Raw genomic sequence first — 21,283 nt, forward strand, 5'->3', positions numbered from 1 at the left:
AACCAGCTTCTTTGTGTATCACCTACAGAGAACATTACTATCATCGGCAAGGAAAAGAACAGCTACTTGATGGGAGACACAACCCCAACCATCCTCACTGTGAGAAGAGCTACTTCTCTGCAAGATGCCGCCTCCCTGGCAGCTGCTGCCCTCACCCACACTCCAAAGACAACCACATACTTGAGCACTAATTATTTGTGGGAAGCCAGAAAAGAGAGGGGGATAATGTGTCTTTTTTTTTGATAGAGAGCTGCAGGGCCGCATTGCAGCAATGAGAAGACAGGGGGCTATCTTGGGTGACTGCCCCATTCTAGGCAGCCACGGCTGCACCTCTGGGGGCAGAAGAGGGATGGTCGCTGGGCACCGCTCGGGCATCCCTGGCATTACTGACGGGAGAGGCAATGGTGTGCATTGGCGCGTGTGCACACCCTGGCTCCGGGGATGCTGAAGCGAAGACTAGACACAGGCCCTGGGGAGGCCGAATGTTACATCTGATAGGGGCAAATATTCCAGACACAGCGAAAAGGTATTACAGCAAAGAACGACAGCTTACAAATGATTTTTAAAGTCTAATACAGGACTAGGGTGAATTAGCGAACCATGGAAGCGCCAGACGGGCTACTGGCTCCCACTGGATATCTCCCCAGGCAACAGCTCACCTTGAAAACGAATGAAGCAGTAAGCCAAAATAGATACAGAAGACTAATAGTCTGTTATATTTATTTCTAATATTGACTGAAAAAATCGATTTATATTCTATGTGCCAGACACTTAATATACATCATTTCAAATAATCCTATAGGAATCCTTTACAATAGATATCACCCCTATTTTATAGCTAAAAAAGACTGTGGCAGAAAAGGTTAAGTGACTTACCCAATGTCACCCAACGAGTATATGCACATTTCAGGCCTGATAGAGTTTCATGACAAAGGACCTGCGCATCTACTGGGAACATTCTGATTTCATAAGTGCTTTTTACCATAGGCCAGGGATCAGCAAACTTTTTCTCAGAGGGACGAATGCTAAGTATTTTAGATTTCGTGGGCTATGCAGTCCCCACTGCATCCCCGCTGTTAATGCACCAAACCAGCCACAGACAATACGTAAACAAACGGGCATGGCTGTTCTCCCATAAAACCAGAGGCCAGTGTGCCAACTCCAGGTATAGAACGAGGACCAACAAACTGCAGCCCTGGGCCAGGGCCAGCTCACCATGGGTTTTTGTAAACAATGCCTTATATTATTTAAGATCTAGCTCTAGCCCGTCATCTAGACCATTTCTAGACAGCTGAAGGATAACTCAACGAGCTAAAATAATGCCCTAGTTTCACAGAAACATTCTTGGGGGAGCGTTCAGTTCTTTGTTCTAAACTTCCATAACAAACACTGTTCTGCTTTCTAATCTGTGGTCTGTGTGGTCCAGCTCCCCAGGTGGGAGAGTCCTGAGAAACACCTGACAGATGATCTCTCACTTCAAAGGCACAGAGACATTCTATGTCATCAATAAACCACTCAGCTTCTGGAAGACTCAATGCCTTTGGGGAGCTGAAAAAACAAAAAAGGAAATTCTTAACCTGAAAGGATGGGTGGCCAGAACCTGAATAATCAGTTAACTCATTCACTCTAATGTTTTATGGAGTGTCTACTCTGTGCCAGGTGGAAATACACATGAACGTCAGACAGCAAAGACTGACGTGTAGCACTGGGATAAATACTTTATGTGCAGTAATTCTGTGCTGTTACTGGTGACACCACAAGACCTGAGCTACACTGTAACCCACTCTCAAGCAAGCAGATAAATGGTATTGCCGTGATGCTACCACGGTAAGACCCCCCACCCAGGGGACTCTGGTTTCCTGTCGAGAGCACAGCCACGGGAGGAGAGCCCAAGAGCTCTAGGAGGGCAGGGACCATGCTGGCTCCACCCCCAGAGAGAGCAGGAGCGCCAAGAAGACCTGTTGTATTACTATGGATTACCTCTACGGCTCCTGACGAATTAGGGTGTTAATGGTCGGGCCTGACAGTCAGATTTTCTAACTCTCATGTTACCAGGATCACATGCTCCATACCTGGACTGTCTGGTAATCGGAAGCATCAATCCCTTTCACGGTAACCTCTCGGAAGACTCGTGGCTCCAGCTCCTCTTTGGTGAGGTCACAGTGATAAATGATACCTAGAAGGAAGCGGAAGTCCTGGTTTAGTCCACAAACTCACTGGCTGCAACGAGGCAAGGGTCACACAGCACAAGTGGATGCCATGAATCACAAGAGAGGAGCATTAGTTGGAGACCTAGGTATTCTCTGCTGCCATGTAAGGGTCACTACACCAAGAGTGCTTATTAGAACAGTCTGGTGCATGGAGTGTTCATTTTTCATCACTGTCACCACACATGGCCTTCCTTTTTACAACCTTTTATATCTGTTGTATACATCTAAGAAGATTCCAAGCATTCCTTGAGTATGAGAAGAGGTAAAAATGTTAACACTGGAAATGGAACAGGTCTTCCCTATGCTGGGTCACTTAGGAGTGCAGGTCAAAGAAGACTGGAAACTTCATGTAGGGCCACTTCACCCGAGAGGTGAGTAAGATGGAAAACTCAAATGACTGACCCCAAGTCAACAGCCAGCCAGGGGTCTCTTCATGGGAACTCTGGGGCTCCAGTTACTGGACACCCATGTGGACAGCAATCAGGGACCAGAGATGATCAGGTACCATTTTAGAACCGCTTTTTAAATTTTTATTATCCCAGCAATTGTGCACAACACAAATTAATGAATATACACCAAGAATGCCAGCTTATTTAAACAGTTAACCAAAATTCCATTTCCTGAATTTAATGCTATTACATTCTAACACATAAGAACTAAATCAAAGAAACAGTAAGACGAGTTGTTACTACTTGAAAACTACGACACTGCAGCGGTTTGTGAAACAGAATTAGTCATCCAGAGTGGCTGGTGTGGAAACAGCCCTCCCACACTATACTTTAAACATACACTATCAAATAGATGAAAAATCGATTTAGTGATCCCAATACTTGCTGGAAAACTTGAAACTAAATGGTACCCCCATAGGGCACATTCTAAATGACTGATCAGGTATTAAAATGGTGGCTTTCTTTCTTCTCAACTCCTCTGTGCATGTATTTCATTAACAGATGAGAAACAATACTCTGCACCCCCAGTGGCAAAGAATAATATGTTTACACTCATTAATAGCACAGCTGCTGATCCCTATGAATGTCATTGCAATTCTCACGCTTACAGACAAATTAAGGTATTAATAGGACATATGATTAATATTGACAGAAGATATGTAACATGACCAAAGTATTGGCTTTCCTAGTTTAAGTTATACTTGGGTATTTATTAAAAACATCTTGATACAGAAAGTACTTCCAATCTGCACTTTGGGCATACATTCTAATGTTCCAGATATACTGAATACTGGCCTTGCCTAGAAGAATGTAATCTTGAAGGCAGGGCTATTTTCAGATATATGTTAATTTTTGAATAGCTTATTGATCAGTACTTCCCTCCCTTCTTCAAAACACAAAAAAATCAGAATCCTTGGGAAAAAAAAAAAAAAAAAAACCTCAACAACCAAACAACTAACAAAAAAGACTATAGACCCAGCATGTGCTATTTGAGCACCTGACTCACTTAGGTATCACTGCAATCTGTTCTACAGTGAATGACAAAGGACCTGGCAGCCAGGATTCCTACCTCTGACAGTTGCTGGGCCAATGACCTTAGAAAAGTCACCAAAGTATTAGAATGCAAATTCCTTTGTGAAAGGCAATAAATAGGAAATGTACTCTAACTGCTGGTTTATCTGAAGATTCCCTGGGTAGCTCAGTCAGTCTGACCTTGGCTCAGGTCCTGACTTCACAGTTCATGAGGTCAAGCCCCTCACCGGACTCTCTGCTGTCATTGCAGAGCCCACTTCAGACCCTCTGTCTCGCTCTGTCTGCCCATCCCCCCACTCACGTGCACTCACTCTCTCTCTCAAAAATAAGCATTAAAAAAATCAATAATATAAAAAAATAAATGTCTGTTTACCTGGAAAAACTATGGCATCAAATCCTCTAACAGTAGAATGAAATAAGTATGCAAAAGGGGCTGGCTACTGTGCAGAGGAAGAGTGCCAAGTACCTGAGTTCTATCCTTCTGTCCTGTGCCAAAGTGGCACCTGGAAGGAGGCTGGGTTAACCCTGAAGGTACCAGTGCTTAATACATTTGATCAATACCTTCTTTTCACAGATCCATCTGGGTTAGCCCAGGTTAGCCCAAGGCACATACACATAACGTGAATCCCTATAATCTAATGATGTTTTGCGTCCTGTCTGATTTGACTTGGCAAACTCAAGGAAGGTGGGGTTTGGAGAAAACATCTTGGAATCATAAAGTGGAGAGGGCTGGTTAGATGATCTCTAAGACATAAATGTCCACATATCAGGGTGAAAGAGAGACTTGGGTTACAGAAGCCCCTGAGGCCAGAGGAGGTGTCTGGACTTGAGGAGATGGGTGTCCTGATGAAAGCAGTGGTTTAGCAAAGCCATTCTAGTAACAGGAAGGAGGCAGGGATGATCAGCTCATGTATCACCAATAATCCATAATAAATGTAAAGAGGTAAAAGAAATGGGAGTAGGAGTTAAAAGGAAGGGACAACTCTGGGAAAAACTGTGAAAGAAAAATCCGAGGACCTGAAACACTGCTGTGTACAGAGAAGGCAAAAGAACTTTGGAAAAGATGACCCACATTGACCCACCCATGTAGGGTGGGTTTTAATGTTATTAAAAGGAAAAAAACATAAATGCAAACTAAAACAAATCTTGAAAATGTCTGCACTCCTTGGTATTTACACAGAGGAGCTGAGAAGTTATGTCCACACAAAAATCTGCACACGGATGTTTATAGCAGCTTTATTCATAACTGCTCAAACTTGGTAGGTACCAAGATGTCCTTCAGAAGATGAATGTGTAAATACACCTTGGTACATCAAGACAATGGAATATTATTCAGGGCTAAAGAAATAAGGGATCAAGCCCATGAAAAGACACGGAGGAATCTTAAATGCGGAGTACCAAGTGAAAGAAGCCAGTCTGGAAAGTCTGCATACTGTATGATTCCAACCATATGACAGTCTGGAAAAGACAAAACTGTGGAGACAGTGGTTGCCGGGGCCGGGGGTGGGGGCGGGGGGAAGGGGGTAGTGGTGAAGAAGGGGAGCCCAGAGGATTTTTAGGGCAGTGAAAATATCCTATACGATACTAGTATGATGGATACATGTCATGATGCATTTGTCCAAACCCACAGAATGTACACCACCACCAAGGGTCAACCATAATGTAAACTAGGGACTTTGGGTGATTATGATGTATAAGTGTAAGTTCATCAATTGTAACAATTGTACTACTGCGGTGGGAGATGCTGATAAGTGGGGGGGGGGGAGTCTGTGTGTGGGGGGGGGCAAGAAGAATACAGGAAATCTCTGTACCTTCCCCTCAGTTTTGCTGTGTACTGTGTACCTAAAACTGCTCTAAAAAAGTCAAATCTTAAATTTTTTTTTTCTTTTTTTGCCTTTCCCAAGGCCTCCTTGCTCATCCCTATTTCCCACCACCATGCACCTAGGACTTGCTGTACTGGATTATTACAACATGCAAGTCTGTCTGGAGCTAACCTTAGACAACCCTCTGAGGCTCCATGAACAAAGAATTAATCAGCATAACCACTAAGTGGTTTGAGCCACAGGGAGTAAGCGCATCGTGTTCCAAATTGCCCTGACTCCTCGGTTTTCTCCCCAAGTTTGACTCAAGGTACAAAAGTCCTAAGTAGCTCGGGCTCAAGACACATAGCCTTCACCATGAGCCTCCATGAGAAACAAAGTCAGCTGGTGTGTACTGGCCAGATGCACCTCATGTCCTAAACTGCTGGAGTTGCAGTTAATTTTGGCCCTACGGCTTTACTTATAATTCAGTAACTCTGTTGTTTACCACAGGAGTAGACAGCTAATCTTCAGGGAAAGGCAGCCTCTGAGCTGGTGTGTATGTGCGTGGACATACATATATACACATACTGACAGTTCTTGCTTTCGTGAGATCCAGTTTACTGATCTGGTGGCCGTTTTTACTTTGGACCAGAAGGTGGAAGTCTGGAAGCCCCGTTCTCTGATTTTGGATATCAAATGGCATTAAGGGGAGAAGACAGAAAGATGGAGGTAAAATGAGTAAGAAAAGATAAAGGGCAAGAATAAGAATAAGGCATTACAATAATAAATTAAAGCCTGTTGAGAAACTGGCCTGCAGTATAGAACTTTTCAACCTTCACATAGTTGCAGCTAGTGTTTCATTCCTTGGCCCAGAACCCATCTTTTTAGTCTAGGACACTGAGCCCTCTCTTCCCCAGGTAATGATGAGCTTGCTCCTGAAATAAATGGTCACATGGAGTCACTGAGGAGGCGTACAGGTCTTTGGGGGCTGGCTTTTATTAAGAAAGGGTGAGTCACCCCTACCTTATTCTCCTCTTTGCCCTTTATCCATTTAAACTGTTTAAGCTATGAGATTTTCAAAGTAAAATTTCTGGAACCAGTGCAAATTGGGGAAATAAACTGCAGAACCCGCAGAATGGCAATCTGGAGGAAATGGACGTTTTTTTTCTTGGTTCCTGTCCACTGGCTGCCACTGTACCCTCAGGCCCCAGGGCAGGAGAGACGTGATGCAAGACTCCCGAACACGGGGTTCCTGACCTGTCAGCGTGACTCCTGGCACTGGTCCTGGTTTCCGCAGGGCTGTGGGCACTTTTCCTCCCCTCCTCCCCGCCCCCACTGCCCTGAGTCCTCTGAAAGGCACATGGGAAAGTAAAGCTTGCCAGGTGTTCCGGGTATACCAGCAGACCTATTTACAGAAGAACATCACTCTTTTGGTTTTAACAACCCTGACAGCAAGCTGTCACGACGAGAAGACTCCTCGTGATTGCCTGCTCTGTACACACACACGCACACACAAAACAAAAAAAGTACACGCAGCATCACTGTCATCCGGTCGAACCCCATGAGGAAACCCCACTTCAGCACCTGCCTCGCTCTCTCCCCTGAGTGTGCTTACTTTGCCAGGGACCAAACCAGTGCTATAAAACTAGACAGGGCTGTGAGAGAGCTCAAAACCTGAACAAGGAAAGTGCAAAAATTTTTTCAGCCAGATTGCTTTTAAGATAGAGTGTGCTCGGTCAGCTGCAAGCTGCCAAGAGAGCCAGGCTCCTGGGACAAATCAGAGTATGTGTGGGGCTGTGGCTACGACAAAAGCCGTGCAGCCAAGTGGGGAAGCAGGAAAAACCAAAACACCAAAATGAGTGTGACCAACTAAAAAAAACTTAAAAAGTGAACTACGTTTACTTTGGGGAAAATCACCCCAGCCCACGGAACACAGTATCACAATTTATATGCATTTTTTTTCTTTTTTCCTTGAACCAAAGTAACAAGTTTTTTTTCCATAGGATATAAGACTATACTTTCAGAGTTATATTTTAATTGGATTTAACGACAGCAAACATCACTCTCAGTCTGTTTTAGAAAATAGGTTTTTAATGTCAGATGGAACTACAGATTCTTATTTTATGTTTTTAAGTTAATCCACACTTTGTATGTCCTGATCCATATAGACCAGAGGCTGAATCTCAGGTTATACCTGTTCACACTAATTTTTTAAATCGACCTAGAACAACAGTTGGTCCTGTCCCCAGAACAGAGATTCAGGGTATAAGATGAATGAGTTTGCTGTTTTAGGCATTCACATTTCCCCATGTTCTAAGCATCTGTTTTACTGTTTTATTCTCATTATGTAATTCTGGCTATAATACAGCATATGAGATTTTCAATAACACAGCATTACATTTCCATTTTCCAAAAGAAACCCAAACATTTGTCTGATTTTTAAGCTGAATAACAGTGGTGAAAAGACTCTCTCACCTGGAGATAAAAAGGAAGTAAACTGATAGAAGATTTCTGTGTCCTTCTTCTGACCGCTGTACCCCACAACGCTGCCCACCTCCAGCGGGAAGGTCTTGAGGAGAGCGCCCGTGGCCAGGTCGTGAAGCTGCAGGACGTTCCTCACATCATGGAGGTAGCATAACACCAAAAAGTTAGACCTCACACAAGCTACCCATTCTGAAAAGGGAAGAACAGATAAAAGCTAACTTGGCTTTGGAAGTAATGAGAAGCATACTTATTTCATTGAATGATAGCTCTTGAGCTATTATCTATTGTGCTATGCAGCAATGAGACTTGCAAAGTGATTTTATAATTGGATTTAATCGTTCATCTAGTTCCAGAATATTCCTTTAATAAATGACTGTCTTGTCATGTCTGGAGGAAACAAAATAGTCTATGAAAACTTTTGGGATACAAATAGCCCTGGCCTACTTATTTTGTGTCCAGTCTCATATTAGAGGAGATATAAGGAATACAAAAAAAACCAAGTCATGATCCACATCTGTTGGGATTGTTTATTTGACAAAAATATATTATGCTCTGGGTATGTGCCAGATACCCCGGCAAGGCATCGGAGAAACAGGCAGGAAGATGATGTCACTTCTGTCCTTAAGACACAATCGTATAAAAACACAAGTAGTAACATGTAAGGAGAGGTAAGTAAGAAGTTGGCCGGACCCCCAAAACACAAGAGCCGTCAAGCAAGCACTTAGCTGCATCTTGAGCATGGGGCTGTGAGACGATGGGTGGCTAGGGTGGTGTCAGAGACAGGACAGTTCTCTGGGGGACCAACTAGGAGGTGGGGGGCAGCCAACTCAAGACGACAGCCAGAGCTGGGAACAGAGACAGAAGAGGAAGACAACTGACCGGCAAGGAGGGAGGCAGACTGGTGGAGAGAACAAGTGACATCTTGTTTTCAAGAAGGAAACATCCATTTTCAAGAAGAAAAAAGTCGCTTAGTGTGGGGCCAGTGGAAATGGTGGTGGTGGGTCTGCCAGGGATCTGGTGAGCCAGACAGATGTGAGTTTAGTGCTGACTTAGCCGCTACTACGGAGTTACTGTGGGGACTGAAGGGTGACAGAAATAAAGAGGGTATCAGCGAAGGGTGCAGAACAATGGAGGTATACGGCAGGAAGGAGGGGAGACGAGGAATACCACTGCCATGAGCCTGTCAAGTCAAATCATGCTGGGACGAAGTCTAGGGAGGGAAGAAAAGAAACAAAAGGCGTTTCCCAAGAAGCATCATCAGGATGTGCTAACTGTGGGGAGACGGACAGTCAGGGGGAGGGATGAGTCCTCCTCAACTCCCGGGGTTGCCGCTTCAGTGCTGTCAGTGACCGAGCAGGGACAGGAAGTGAGCTGGGTGACAGGGAAAGGGAGGGCAGGCAGACAGCACTACCCATTTTGGTGTGTAGGAGATCAACCTGAGGTAAGGACGGCCCCCCAGGGAGAGAGACGCTGGGGTAAATGGAAGCAAGGACAGGCTGGCAGGTAACTGCTCAAACATGTGGAAAAGACAAGCCTTTCATGGTGTGCGGCAAGTGTCTTGACATTTCTTACAACCCAAGAAACTAGCAGTTCATGCTTGTAACATTATCATCAATATGAACAAGACATCGGCCAGAGGGAACCCTTGAGGATCAGCCGGGGCCTCGATGGTGCTGGGTTGTTTGGATTAGCACAGTAAGTGTTTCCGCCAAGTGAGGACAGAAGAACTCTTCTATCTAAAAGTAATTTGCTCATTCTCCAAGGCAATTTTTCTTAAAGTGCCTCAATCAAGCAATATATTCCAGGTGGCCTTAATGTTTTAAAGAAAGTATGGGGGGAAAAACTGAAGTAAATTATTTCTGTCAAAGAATAGTCACTCTGTGTTAACTGTGAGCACGTCAGAATTATAAAACAGACAGACTGAATAAGAAAATGACAAGGTGATTTGTAGACTGTCATTAATAAAAGCTCTGACTTTATGGCTGTACTTTATGACTCATCTCTAGTTTTAATCTCAATAGGGCATTCTGAGCTAATGATATATAGCATATTCAACAGTGCTTCTCTTTGAATTGATGAGTTCTAGTGATTATTGAAGGTTTCCCCTTTCTAAAGAACTTATAACCTTTCAGAAGGAAGATTATAAAAATATATCACCCCCCTAACCCCCACAAAATCCCCAAGCATTGATGTACATCTCATTAGATCTCCAAAGTGAAAAAGGCTGCCACCTTAAGACATACCTAAAACCACTTCTTAGGGACTTTAAAAGGCAGAGAACCCACATGCCTTGGCAAATATTTCTATCTCTGACAGCTTCCTATATGAGGATCACAGGTGCAACCTGACTTGCACCTGAAAAATACCAAGGGCACCTTACATGAGAATTTTCACCACTGAAGGCTCACCTGGACCACCAAATATGACGTCAATTCATGTGGCACTTAGGAAGCATTCACTAAATACTGGCTCCTACTACCCCTGGGCAGACATTCTGTCTCAATTTGGACAAAAGCCATCATGCTACCAATGTTACAAAAACAAGATTCCTCAGATAAATAGCCAAACTTCAGTTCCTTGGCTCAAGGATGCCTCGTCGAAACATACGTGAGGGTCAGAGGGCGAATGCAAGGCTTTGAGGAGGATGGTGGAGGAATTTCTTTGAAGAGAGTGCCTGCTCTGCTCTAAGCCTCTCTCCCTATTAAGGCTTATTAGCTGATGCCTAATACAAACCTGGGAAACTAAAGGGCCCATGATTGAACATCTAGAAAGCAGGCGGAGTGGCCACCTAAGTACTTCAGGGGTAGGGCCCGGGATGTGCTGCTCCTCAAGAGTTGCAGATGTGGGTTTTGCAGGAAAGAGCAGGCATGGAGTCGTTTTGGGTCCTATCCAATAGAACTGGCCAGAGGGGTATGGAGACTCGGTACAGAAGATGGTGGTGGGGTACAGCCAGATGCCCAGGGGTGAAGGAGAATCTCAAGCAAACACCCAGAGTATTGCTTCTTCCAGGGCCGAGGGACCCACAGAAACAAGGGCCCAGCAGGAAGCTGTCCCTGAGCCGGTCAGTCGTAATCATCTGCCTGCCTTCCCCTTCTACCCCTAAGCACAGCCAGGTATAATGTGCCAAGCACAGAGCAGACTGGCTTGAGCCAAGGGACAAAGAGTTCCTTACTTTTCCAGGATACAAACCTGGACTTAACACTTGTGCTTTAATTCACTGAAAATCACATTATGAACTGCTTTATTAGTGGGGGAGAGGGAGGGAGGCAAACCAAGAGAGACTCTTGAATGCCGAGAACAAACTGAGGGCAGATGGGGTGGGGGGAGGGAAAAGGGGGTGATGGGCATGGAGGAGGGCACTTGTGGGGATGAGCACTGGGTGTTAAATGGAAACCAACTTGACAATAAACTATTATAAAAAAACAAACGAATATATTGGGGTAAGAAAGAATGAGAACATTATAAAAAGAGATCAATAAAACGTAACCACCAAAAAAAAAAAAAAAAAAAGACTGCTTTATTGGCAACAGAACTGTTTTGCAGATCTCAAAAGTTGTTTTCCCAATTTTATATCTTATACCTTCAAATTCTGGGATGGCCCTAGATTTTACCCTACTCAACCCATTAGCCCAAGTTCACCTCCAATGAAGAAACTCTTCATTCGCTTGAAGGTATAGGGACTCGCCTTTTGTGTAAAAACCTGTAGCAAAATTAGTGAGTCTTATTCTAATCAAATTAGCTTTCAGGCAATGAATAATTTATAAAGCAGTGTATCATTTTTTGAAAATCACAAAGAAGAATAAAAAGGAACTTGAGGGCACTCTGAAACAACTGAGAAAGAAGGGAGGGTCTCAGGAGGCTAATGTAGCTCACTGCACACAGCAGCAACTGCCATGGATTCCAATTAAATATGACAATAGTCTATTCTCTCTCTCTTTTTAAATGTTTATTCATTTTTGAGAAAGAGAGAGATAGAGCATGAGTAGGGGATGGGCAGAGAAAGAGGGAGACACAAAATCTGAAGCAGGCTCCAGGCTCTGAGCTATCAGCACAGATCCTAACATAGGGCCCGAACTCACAGCCGAAGTTGGACGCTTAACTGACTGAGCCACCCAGGCACCCCGTCTATTCTTTTTCTAATAAGAAGACTGTAAATCCACTCAGATCTATAAAAGGGATAATACAAACAGCCAAAGGTTACTCAGAAGCTAAAAGTGTCGATTCTAAATAGTTTAAAAAGTTAAATGTTACTGATTATTATTAAACAATAACTACACAGAGACAACTGATATTTTTAAAAAACTACCTTTGAAAGCCTGAATTCAGGGGTGCCTGGGTGGCTTGGTTGGTTAAGTGTCTGACTCTTGATTTTGGCTCAGGTCACAATCTCATGGTTCATGGAATTGAGCCCCTGCTATCAGTGCAGAGCCTGCTTGGGATTCTCTCTGCCCCTCCCCTGCTCATGCACATATGTACACGCACTCTCTCTCTCAAAATAAATTAAAAAAAAAAAGAAAGCCTGGATTCATACTCCCACAATTTTTACAAAGAGCCTGCATGACATGGTACTAGCCACAAAGATGACATCTAGTAAATACTTAGTTGCACTACTTAGATACTTCATTCTTTGGAAGACTGAAGGCTGAAGGTTCTTTGCCTTGTAACACAGCACCAAAGAATGAGAAATGTAACAATTTGTTCACCTTCTCACCAAAACAAAAGCATGCAGTGTTCAAGTAGCATGTAATCTTACCCAAGACATCTTTCTCGTGCTCAGGAACAAGCACTTTCCACTTAGACTCCTCAGGATCCATGAAGTCGATGTTGATCAAGCGATAGTTGGGCGAATGGCGATTTGTCTTGAATGTGAACAGCGTCCCCTCATTGGTCACATAGTCATATTCTCCTTCAAAGTTGTCAATCAGTTTTACCCACTTCAGGATTCCTGGTGAGAGAGCAAGCATCCCCGTCACCTCTCCTGTGTTTAAAATGGTGTGGTTTACGTGTGGGGAAGGGAGGGCATTCTCTGTCCACAGAATACAAGGCAGACAAAATATCTGAAAAGATCTAAGATTTGAGAAAGAGCAAAGACAAATGCAGGGTAAATTTTAAAGTTTTTAAAAATATGAGGAAATCTTTTTCATGGAAAACCTGAAGGACACTGAAGGACTTCTCTCAGCTCCTTGTCCCATGTAATCTGATAAATCCTCTTCTCACTGAATGTCTCAAATCCGAGCACTTCTTTCTACCTGGACTGCCACTACATCATCGCACATCTTTGTCATTCCTCTTTGCGTCTGCGGTCTACAGTGGTGGTCCCAACCAGGATGATTTCACATACCAGGACACACATACCCATACACACACACCCAGATACACCCACACCCCGACACACGCATACCCACACATGCATACCCAGACACACGCATACCCACACACACCTACACATGCACACCCAGATACACCCACCCACACATATACCCACAAATCAAACCCAGATACAAATACAAACACAGACACACACCCACACCCAGACACTCCCCCCTCAATAGACACACACACATACATCCACACTTTAAATGCCACTTATAAAAATAAAAAATATAAATAAATAAAAAAACACTGGGAAGACATCTGTTTCACAACATATCAGATGTAGACGTTCAGAGTTCATTTCAAAAGTTTTATAAACAAGAGCTCTATGATTTCTAAACTACTGAAAGGCACTGCCAGATCTTACCTATTCTCTAATTAATCTCCTGCCTTAAATTTCTCAGTGAAATTGCGACATTAATTTGGATAGTTCGTTTTTATCCTTGAATCTTTCAAGGTGAGTTTACATTGTCTCCTTCATCTCCATAGCATAATATCTTTATATTATTTTTTGTTGAGTTAAATTTATCAAGAAAAATATACTTCCATGGTAGAAAGAAATTTTTTTGGGGTCAGGAGAAACTGAATTAAAACCCCAGCTCCACTATTTCACTGTATGACCCTGAGCAATCTCTTTATTTCTGGCTAAGCTTCATTTTGTCAAGTGTAAACTAGGAAGAGCAAGTAAATTAAAAAATTAAAAAATTATCATAAAGTGATTACTAATACCTACCCCGCAACAAAAACTCAACAAATATTATTTAAAAATGAATGACTAGAATTAAAACTAATAACAAGATAAAGAAGCTAAATAAAATCTATAGCTTTCTAATATGCCAGCAATAACCAGTTAGAAAATATGGGTTGAGGAGGGGCCCTCTCTTACAATAGAAGCAAAATTTATACTTAGGAATGCACTTAACACGGCATGTGGAATCTACATGAAGAAAGCTCTAAAAGCTTCCTAAGAAATCCTAAAAACAACAAAACCCCTGAAGAACTGGAAACATATACCATACCTCTAGATGGGAAAACTCAATATTTCAAAGGTGCAAATAATCTCAGGGGAAATCTATAAATTTATCATAATTCCAGTCAAAATTCAAATGAGATTTTTAGGGAATGTGACATCATCCTAAGGTTCACTTGAAAGAACACACATGTAAAAACAGACAATACATTTTTCGTAACAGTGAGAGGGCACTTTTTGCACCATGATGCTCTGAACAAGCCTCTTCCCCCCACTAGCACCAAACGTAACCATCATCCTGATTTCTACATTAATTACTTTATTTTTCTTTATTCTTTTCCTGCTCCAATATGTACCCATAAACACTGTAGTCTAATTCTGTCTTATCCTTAATCTCATGTATGGTGAAGCCATACAACATATATTATTTTGTGTCTGATGTCTTTCATGTGACATTATGTTTGTGAGATTTTCCTATAATCATTGTTAGTGACTTTTGACTAAATCCCATTGTGCTCAAAGAATACACTGTATGATTCTTAATCTTTTAAAATTTGCTAAGAAAAACATTATGGTCTAATTATATTTCCTTTAATGATTTTTAAATGTTCTTGTGTGAGTGGTGTTTGAGGCGCCTGGGTGGCTTAGTCGGTTAAGCGTTAGACTTTCGCTTAGGTCATGATCTCATGGTTCGTGGGTTCGAGCCCCGCGTCAGGCTCTGTGCTGACTGCCAGCCCAGAGTCTGGAGCCTGTTTCAGAGTCTGTGACTCCCTCTCTCTCTGACCCTCCCTGTTCACACTGTCTCTCTCTCTCTCCTAGAAATAAAAACATTAAAAAATTTTTAAAAAATGTTCTTGTGACTGAAAACAATGTATATTTTGCAGATTTTGGGTGTGATATGCCACATATGTCTATTAAGTCATATGTTAATCACATTGTTCAAATCCATGTATTAACTGATTTGGGGAGCCAATTTTTTCTATCAGGCACAGAAAAGGTCTGTTAAAAATGTTCCTCTAAGATTGTAGATTAGATTAATTTTTACTTGTATTTCTATTAATTTCTATCCTCTGTGTTTTGAAATTATGCTGTTCAATATATACAAAGTTAGAATTATTATATTTAAATAAAACTCAAACTTTTTATGGTTATGAAGTTTTAGCTTTAGCAATGCTTTTTACTTTTTAAAGTCTACTTCAATGTTAAGATAACTATGTCATTTTCATAGTAACATCTTGGGCAAGTTGTCCTCTGCAGAATGACTGGTTCCAATTATGTTGTTTATCACTTCTGAAAAGATTTTCTTTTTTTCATGTCTCTTAACCATTCATGCTTTCCACTTCTTAGTGGGCTGCGTTCTTGGTAATTTCCTTACATTCATATTCTATTTCATTAATTCTCTCTTTGGCTGTGTCTAATTTCTTCAACCTAGTAACTGAATTTTTTAATGTTAATAATCATATTCTTTACAGAAATTCTACTTAGTAGTCTTCCAATTTGTTTGGTTATTCTTTAAAGGATGTTGTTTCTTGCTTACGCTTCCAAGCTTCTTGTTTATTTTTTGTAAAAGCAGCATCACATTGTTTATTTTTTAAAGTGTATTTAAATTTAAAACGTTATTTACATTAGGATGTGGTAATTCCACTCTGGTGCTTCTGTTGCTCTAGTTCTCATGCTACTGAGTTTCTTTGTCTGACTTGTGATTTCTTTTCTTCTTCTTCTTTTTTTGATTTTTGACTGTGAAATGATTTCCCTTGAAACATTATCTGCAGGAATTCTTGGAGGCCTGAGTAAAGTGGCACTCTTCCAGAAAAACTTGTATTTGGCTTCTGTTTGCCAGTTGGGAGGCAACCAAACTGGGAGCCCTTTACATTAAATTCTTGGCATAAGGATTTTTGGATCTCGGAGGGACAATCAAGACAACCTGTACCCATGTCAGCCTTTCTCATGTTTTAGGAGAATTCACATCCTGCCTCTCCCTCTCTTTCACTAGTGCCAAGGTAAAAATAGGCAGGTTTTCTTCCTACACCTTCCCTTTCCCGAACCTCCTGCTCCCAGCTTCACTACTGGTAGGTTTATTTCTTAATCACCATTTCATTGAGAATATCTCTCATTAGACTGTCCAATATGGAGAACCAGAGGTTTTTATCTTCTATCCCCCTTGCCCTAGGTGGCCATCAAATGGAAACCCAAAGCCCAGGAACATTCCAGAGCAATCCAGGATTCCTGCATTCATTTTATCTTTGGTCTCTATGGTTTCACTTCTTTTGTGCCAACTTAGCAATATATTTAGAAAGATATTTTATAAACTTTTTACAGCATTTCAGTTGTTTCAATTGGGAGGTTATTCAGAATATATAATTTGCTGAACTCCCTCAAAGAGAAATCCTTATGATTAATTTTTATAAAGGTTAAGCTGTGAATTTAAGTTTCAATTTTCTTTTCAGTGGCAAACTGCTAACCTCAAAAGCAGGTGACTGCTCAAAGATAACCTCATTTTAATTTACATAAAACAATGCTTTAAAAGGGGAAAAACCAAAAACTATTCCTTAGAAGAATAAGTAAAGAAATAAAAAAAGCCTGGCTAGCAACGCAAGAACTGCAGATAATCAGAAAGGTACATCTGTTTATAGTAAGAATGACGCATCACAATTTTCTGGACTATGACATTTGTAGACACAGAATCTTGGTTCAGAAAAATGTCAGAGTCCTTAAATGGCCCCCTGACAATAAACCATTTCCTGATGTGGAACCTTTATTTCTCAAGAGTAACCATCTTATGCTTTCTGCCTGAAAAGGTCTTGCAGCCACTGTAGTGATATTTATTATGACCCTCGCCACCTCACCCCCAACACAAAAAGTCACTGAAATATCTACCAAAGGTAAAACACAGTAGAAATTTCCTTCAGGACCTCTGTATAATCAGGAGAGCTTGAAGATGTGTGGCACACTTGTTTCAAATAATCAAGCCCCAGGGAACACCGAAACAACAAAGTTTGTGGTTACTATCTACCAAATCCTAGAGTATTAACCTGAGTCATAAATAAATACCACAAGTCATAAATTCATTCAAATTTAGCTATGTAGCTGGATTTATACAAATGAGATTCAAAGACAGCATGTTTAAAAAGGTGTTCACGAAATCCTTTCACTCTCCTGAAAACCCTGCTCCTCGGGGATTTGGCACAAAATAATTCAAGAGAAATTGTATTTTGGTTGAACAATGGGGCTCACTCAGTTTTGTTATTCACAAGTTAAAATGCTATTGATTTAAATGGAAAATAGAAAAATTAATTTAAAAAAGAAACATGGCTTAACTCCCAAACCATCTTTCTGCCAACCTTTTCTGAGGTTCTTTTCTTTGTAAGTGGCATTATTCACTCTGACGCCAACAGAATTCAATTCCCAAACTTCTCCACGTTATAGTTAAAATTACTTTTTATAGACCGGGTGCTTGGTGGGAGAATGATTTGTTTGCTGAGTGAAGGTTAGCTTAAAATAAGTCATCTTACACTTTCCCGAGAGCAAACTCATTACTTTTATTGCTTTCTTTGAAAATCAATGGTATTAACTATGTCCCATAGAAAATGTTTTGTAAGCTCTCTAGCAATAGGAGCCACAAAGTGCTTTTATACTTTCTGAAACACTATGCAACGACAATAAACAAATACAAAGTGAAGTCATGCCCTGAAACTGAGAGGGCAGACACCTTCCTTCCATCCCAGCTGCCTCACAGAGATGGTTAGAATACAGGCTTGGGAGTTTCAAGTGACGGGAGTCTGAATCTTTACATGCCATCAGGAAAGCGAATTGGCCTCACCATCCCATTTCCTGGGGATAACAGCATGTGCTCCTCAGAGGTTGCTGAGAAGACTAAATGAATGATCTACATTTGTAGCTCAGAATCTGGCACACAGCAAATGCTAAACAGTCAATGCTTACTACTATTCCAAATAATCCCAGCTTCTTCAAATGACAAAAATAAGCTAAATGTGGCTTCTGAACAGCATGATTTGTTAATAGTGAACTTTTAAAATCTAATTTCCATCTGTCACTGCACACAGCTATTTTCCTAGACTAAGCCTTTAGAATCGCTCATTGTAAAATTAGAAAATACTAATTTTATCACTATTACTTATTTTACTTCAAAATTAATGTTTTGCATATTTTTATGCTATCTTTTGATGTTCCAATTCCTTTTGTTTTGCATTCCCACTCTGAAATACACACTATTTTCTAATAACTCACTGCCTTTCATAGAAGCCCTCCTCGCCTTTTGGTCTGGCTCTTAACACTCACTCAGCTGAGTTTGTGAAACTCTGGACAACTTGTTTGTTTCAAGTTTCCCTGATGTTTATCTCCCCCTTCCACAAGTTTCCCCAATGTTTATCTCCCCCTTCCACACCACTCCTAAAATAGGCCCTAGCCCCATGAGGCATGAACCGAGTCAGCCTTGCCTCAGCTACCTAGAAACAAGAGGTCATGTGCCCTGCATTAGCTAGAGACGGCCGAATGGACAATTTCAGTGTCTGACAAACACCGAGGTTCCTCTTATTGTTATGTGTAGCATGCAGTGTAGATTCATTTCTTATGCAGAAGAGATCCATTTTACATGAATGACATGGAAGCACTAAAACACAGACAGGCTGAGTGCTGAAAACTTCATCAGTCCACAAGGATCGAATTTTCAGCAAAAAAGGAAAAAGCAGAGGGAGAGGTTAGTGAAAGTCTGGATGAAGTAAGGATAAGCTGGTATTTCCTTACAGAAATCAATTATGTCAGCACCATCTGTCTTTTCTGCCAAACACTTCAGAAATGCTGAGATAGGAGCAAAAGACCACTTCGGGCGTGTCTTAAGATGGCTACATGGGCGTGTTAAGTGTGTCATGTTACTAACAAGGACTTTAGACACTGACAGTGCTTTTCACCTAATAATCGCTACCTAAGGATTCTGTTTAAAAACTAACACAAGTTTAAATGCATTCAGAATAGGGCCAAATGGTCAGCGTCTCTTTTGATGCTGTTTACCCTATAAAATAGGAAATAAAGTATCTGAACTTTAACAGAAAAATCAAAGAACCAAAGAGAGAGGAAACAAAATAAAGAAAGCAGAGGGGAAAGGGAGGGAGTTTTGAGTTTTCAAACTGTAGAGATCTCCCAACTGTAGCCTGGACACGTGGGCTGGGTCACAGCACTGCTGATACGCCCTGAAGCTGCGCACAGGCGATCTCTCAGGAACCGTCCAGCAGAAATGACAGCCCAGAGTGGGGCACCGATACATGTGTGCTTTGTAACTAAATATATGACGCTTACACAATCCCACATTTTAGACTGAGACATAATCTATTTGTTGAGTGTGAGACAACGGAAGCAGCCAAATGTTAAAGTAGTAATCTCATACTTTTCCAATGAAAATATTTAGAAAGTTAAATATTTATATTGAACACTAAGATAAATATGCATAAAAGTATGTTGAAAACCATCATTATATACTTAATGTATACATAAAATTTTAATAAAAATTTTTAAAGTCCACATACTTGAAAAAAGAGCAGATCTAAGGCCTGATCTTTAACTATAATATAGAAAATCTGTGAAAATTTATTCTGAATTTAGTTCATAGGAAGTAACTTTATATATATGTTGATCCTTGAACAATGTGGGGGACAGGGATACCGACGCCCTGCACAGTCAAAAATCCACATATAATTTTTGACTCCTCTGAAACTTTACTAAGAATAGACTGTTGACTAGAAGCCTTACTGATAACAAAACCAACCCATTAACACATATTTTGTCACCTTATATGTATTATATATTGTATCCTTATAATAAGGTAACCTAGAGAAAACTGAACATTTAAAAATTCATAAGAGAAAATACACTTATAGTACAATACTGTATTCATTATTAAAAATAACAAAAATCCACGTATAAGTGGACCTGCACAGCTCAGTCTGGGTTGTTCAAAGGTCAACTGCATATTCAAAATAGGATAATAAACTTAGGAAATGAAATATATATATATCATTTTTAAAATTCTTAATTAAATACAGAAAACATAACTATGAAAATCCAGACACAAATCATTTTCTTCCAAGGTTCAGGATGATTAATTTCAACTAATCTGTAGGCATGAATCACATTAAGAATCACAGGAGTCAAGCCCCAGCTGTCTTTTCTACTGCAGAACTATTAAATTGTCATGCCAGCCTGGTGTCCTAAGTGGTTCTTCACTTTTGATCTTAAACAAGGAACAGAAAAAGAGAAGGAAAAATCTTCTGCTCATACAATATACACAACTGGAGAAACACGGTCTGTACTTACTCATCATTCTTAGAGTTTCATAAAGGATAAAAATGTAACTAAAAAAATTTAGAAGGCCAGAAAAATGAAGATTCAAAACGCTTACAGGAAAATGAAAGTTACTGATGAAGTATGGCTTATAAAAGCAGGGCCACCTGAGCCATAAAGAGCAACAACATCATTCAAGACAAGCTGGTACCACCTTCTAGGAATATATGTGAAAGAAAAGTATTATCTCACATTTGTTAAAATGGTAAAGAAAACTTTACTCAGGACTCCCGAGATAGGTGTCAAGACTACATCAATAAGAGAGACGGAGAGAAAGAGAGAGAGCAGACTTAACTCCAAAAACAAAAAAGGGAGCTGGGGATTTATAGTCGATGAGCAGAACGGACAGAGGGGTGGTCACTAAGAGGATACATGGAGTAGGGGATGCTTGTTAAAATGACCTACTAGTATTCATGGTGAAGGCAGGTCAAGGTAATCAGATATCAAGAAAGGGAGGGATGAGGAATCTGATCAGATATCAAGGGTGATCAGAGATGGAGGGTAGAGGATTCTCTTTAAACTGATTTAGTAAGATTCTTGCTACAACTGAGCTGTGCTGGCCCAACAAAGGAGTAGGAGGCTGAGGAACCAAGGCTGAGGCCTGGTTGA

The 21,283-nt window shown here is 41.0% G+C and overlaps 1 protein-coding gene across 1 annotated transcript in view; it reads right to left on the reverse strand.

Moving 5' to 3' along the window:
* Positions 1–21,283, reverse strand: part of LOC120247677 (prolyl endopeptidase) — a 122,770-nt gene that overhangs the window by 42,574 nt on the left and 58,913 nt on the right. Inside the window, exons 8-10 of the mRNA XM_039255688.1 lie at positions 12,731–12,922; positions 7,969–8,166; positions 2,073–2,176 (exon numbers count right to left, since the gene is read on the reverse strand). Coding sequence (XP_039111619.1) covers positions 2,073–2,176; positions 7,969–8,166; positions 12,731–12,922 — 494 coding nt within the window. The remainder of the gene's footprint in view (positions 1–2,072; positions 2,177–7,968; positions 8,167–12,730; positions 12,923–21,283) is intronic.

Source organism: Hyaena hyaena, unplaced genomic scaffold, assembly GCF_003009895.1.
Source record: "Hyaena hyaena isolate Hyena2069 unplaced genomic scaffold, ASM300989v1 scaffold_538, whole genome shotgun sequence".
Lineage (NCBI taxonomy): Eukaryota > Metazoa > Chordata > Mammalia > Carnivora > Hyaenidae > Hyaena > Hyaena hyaena.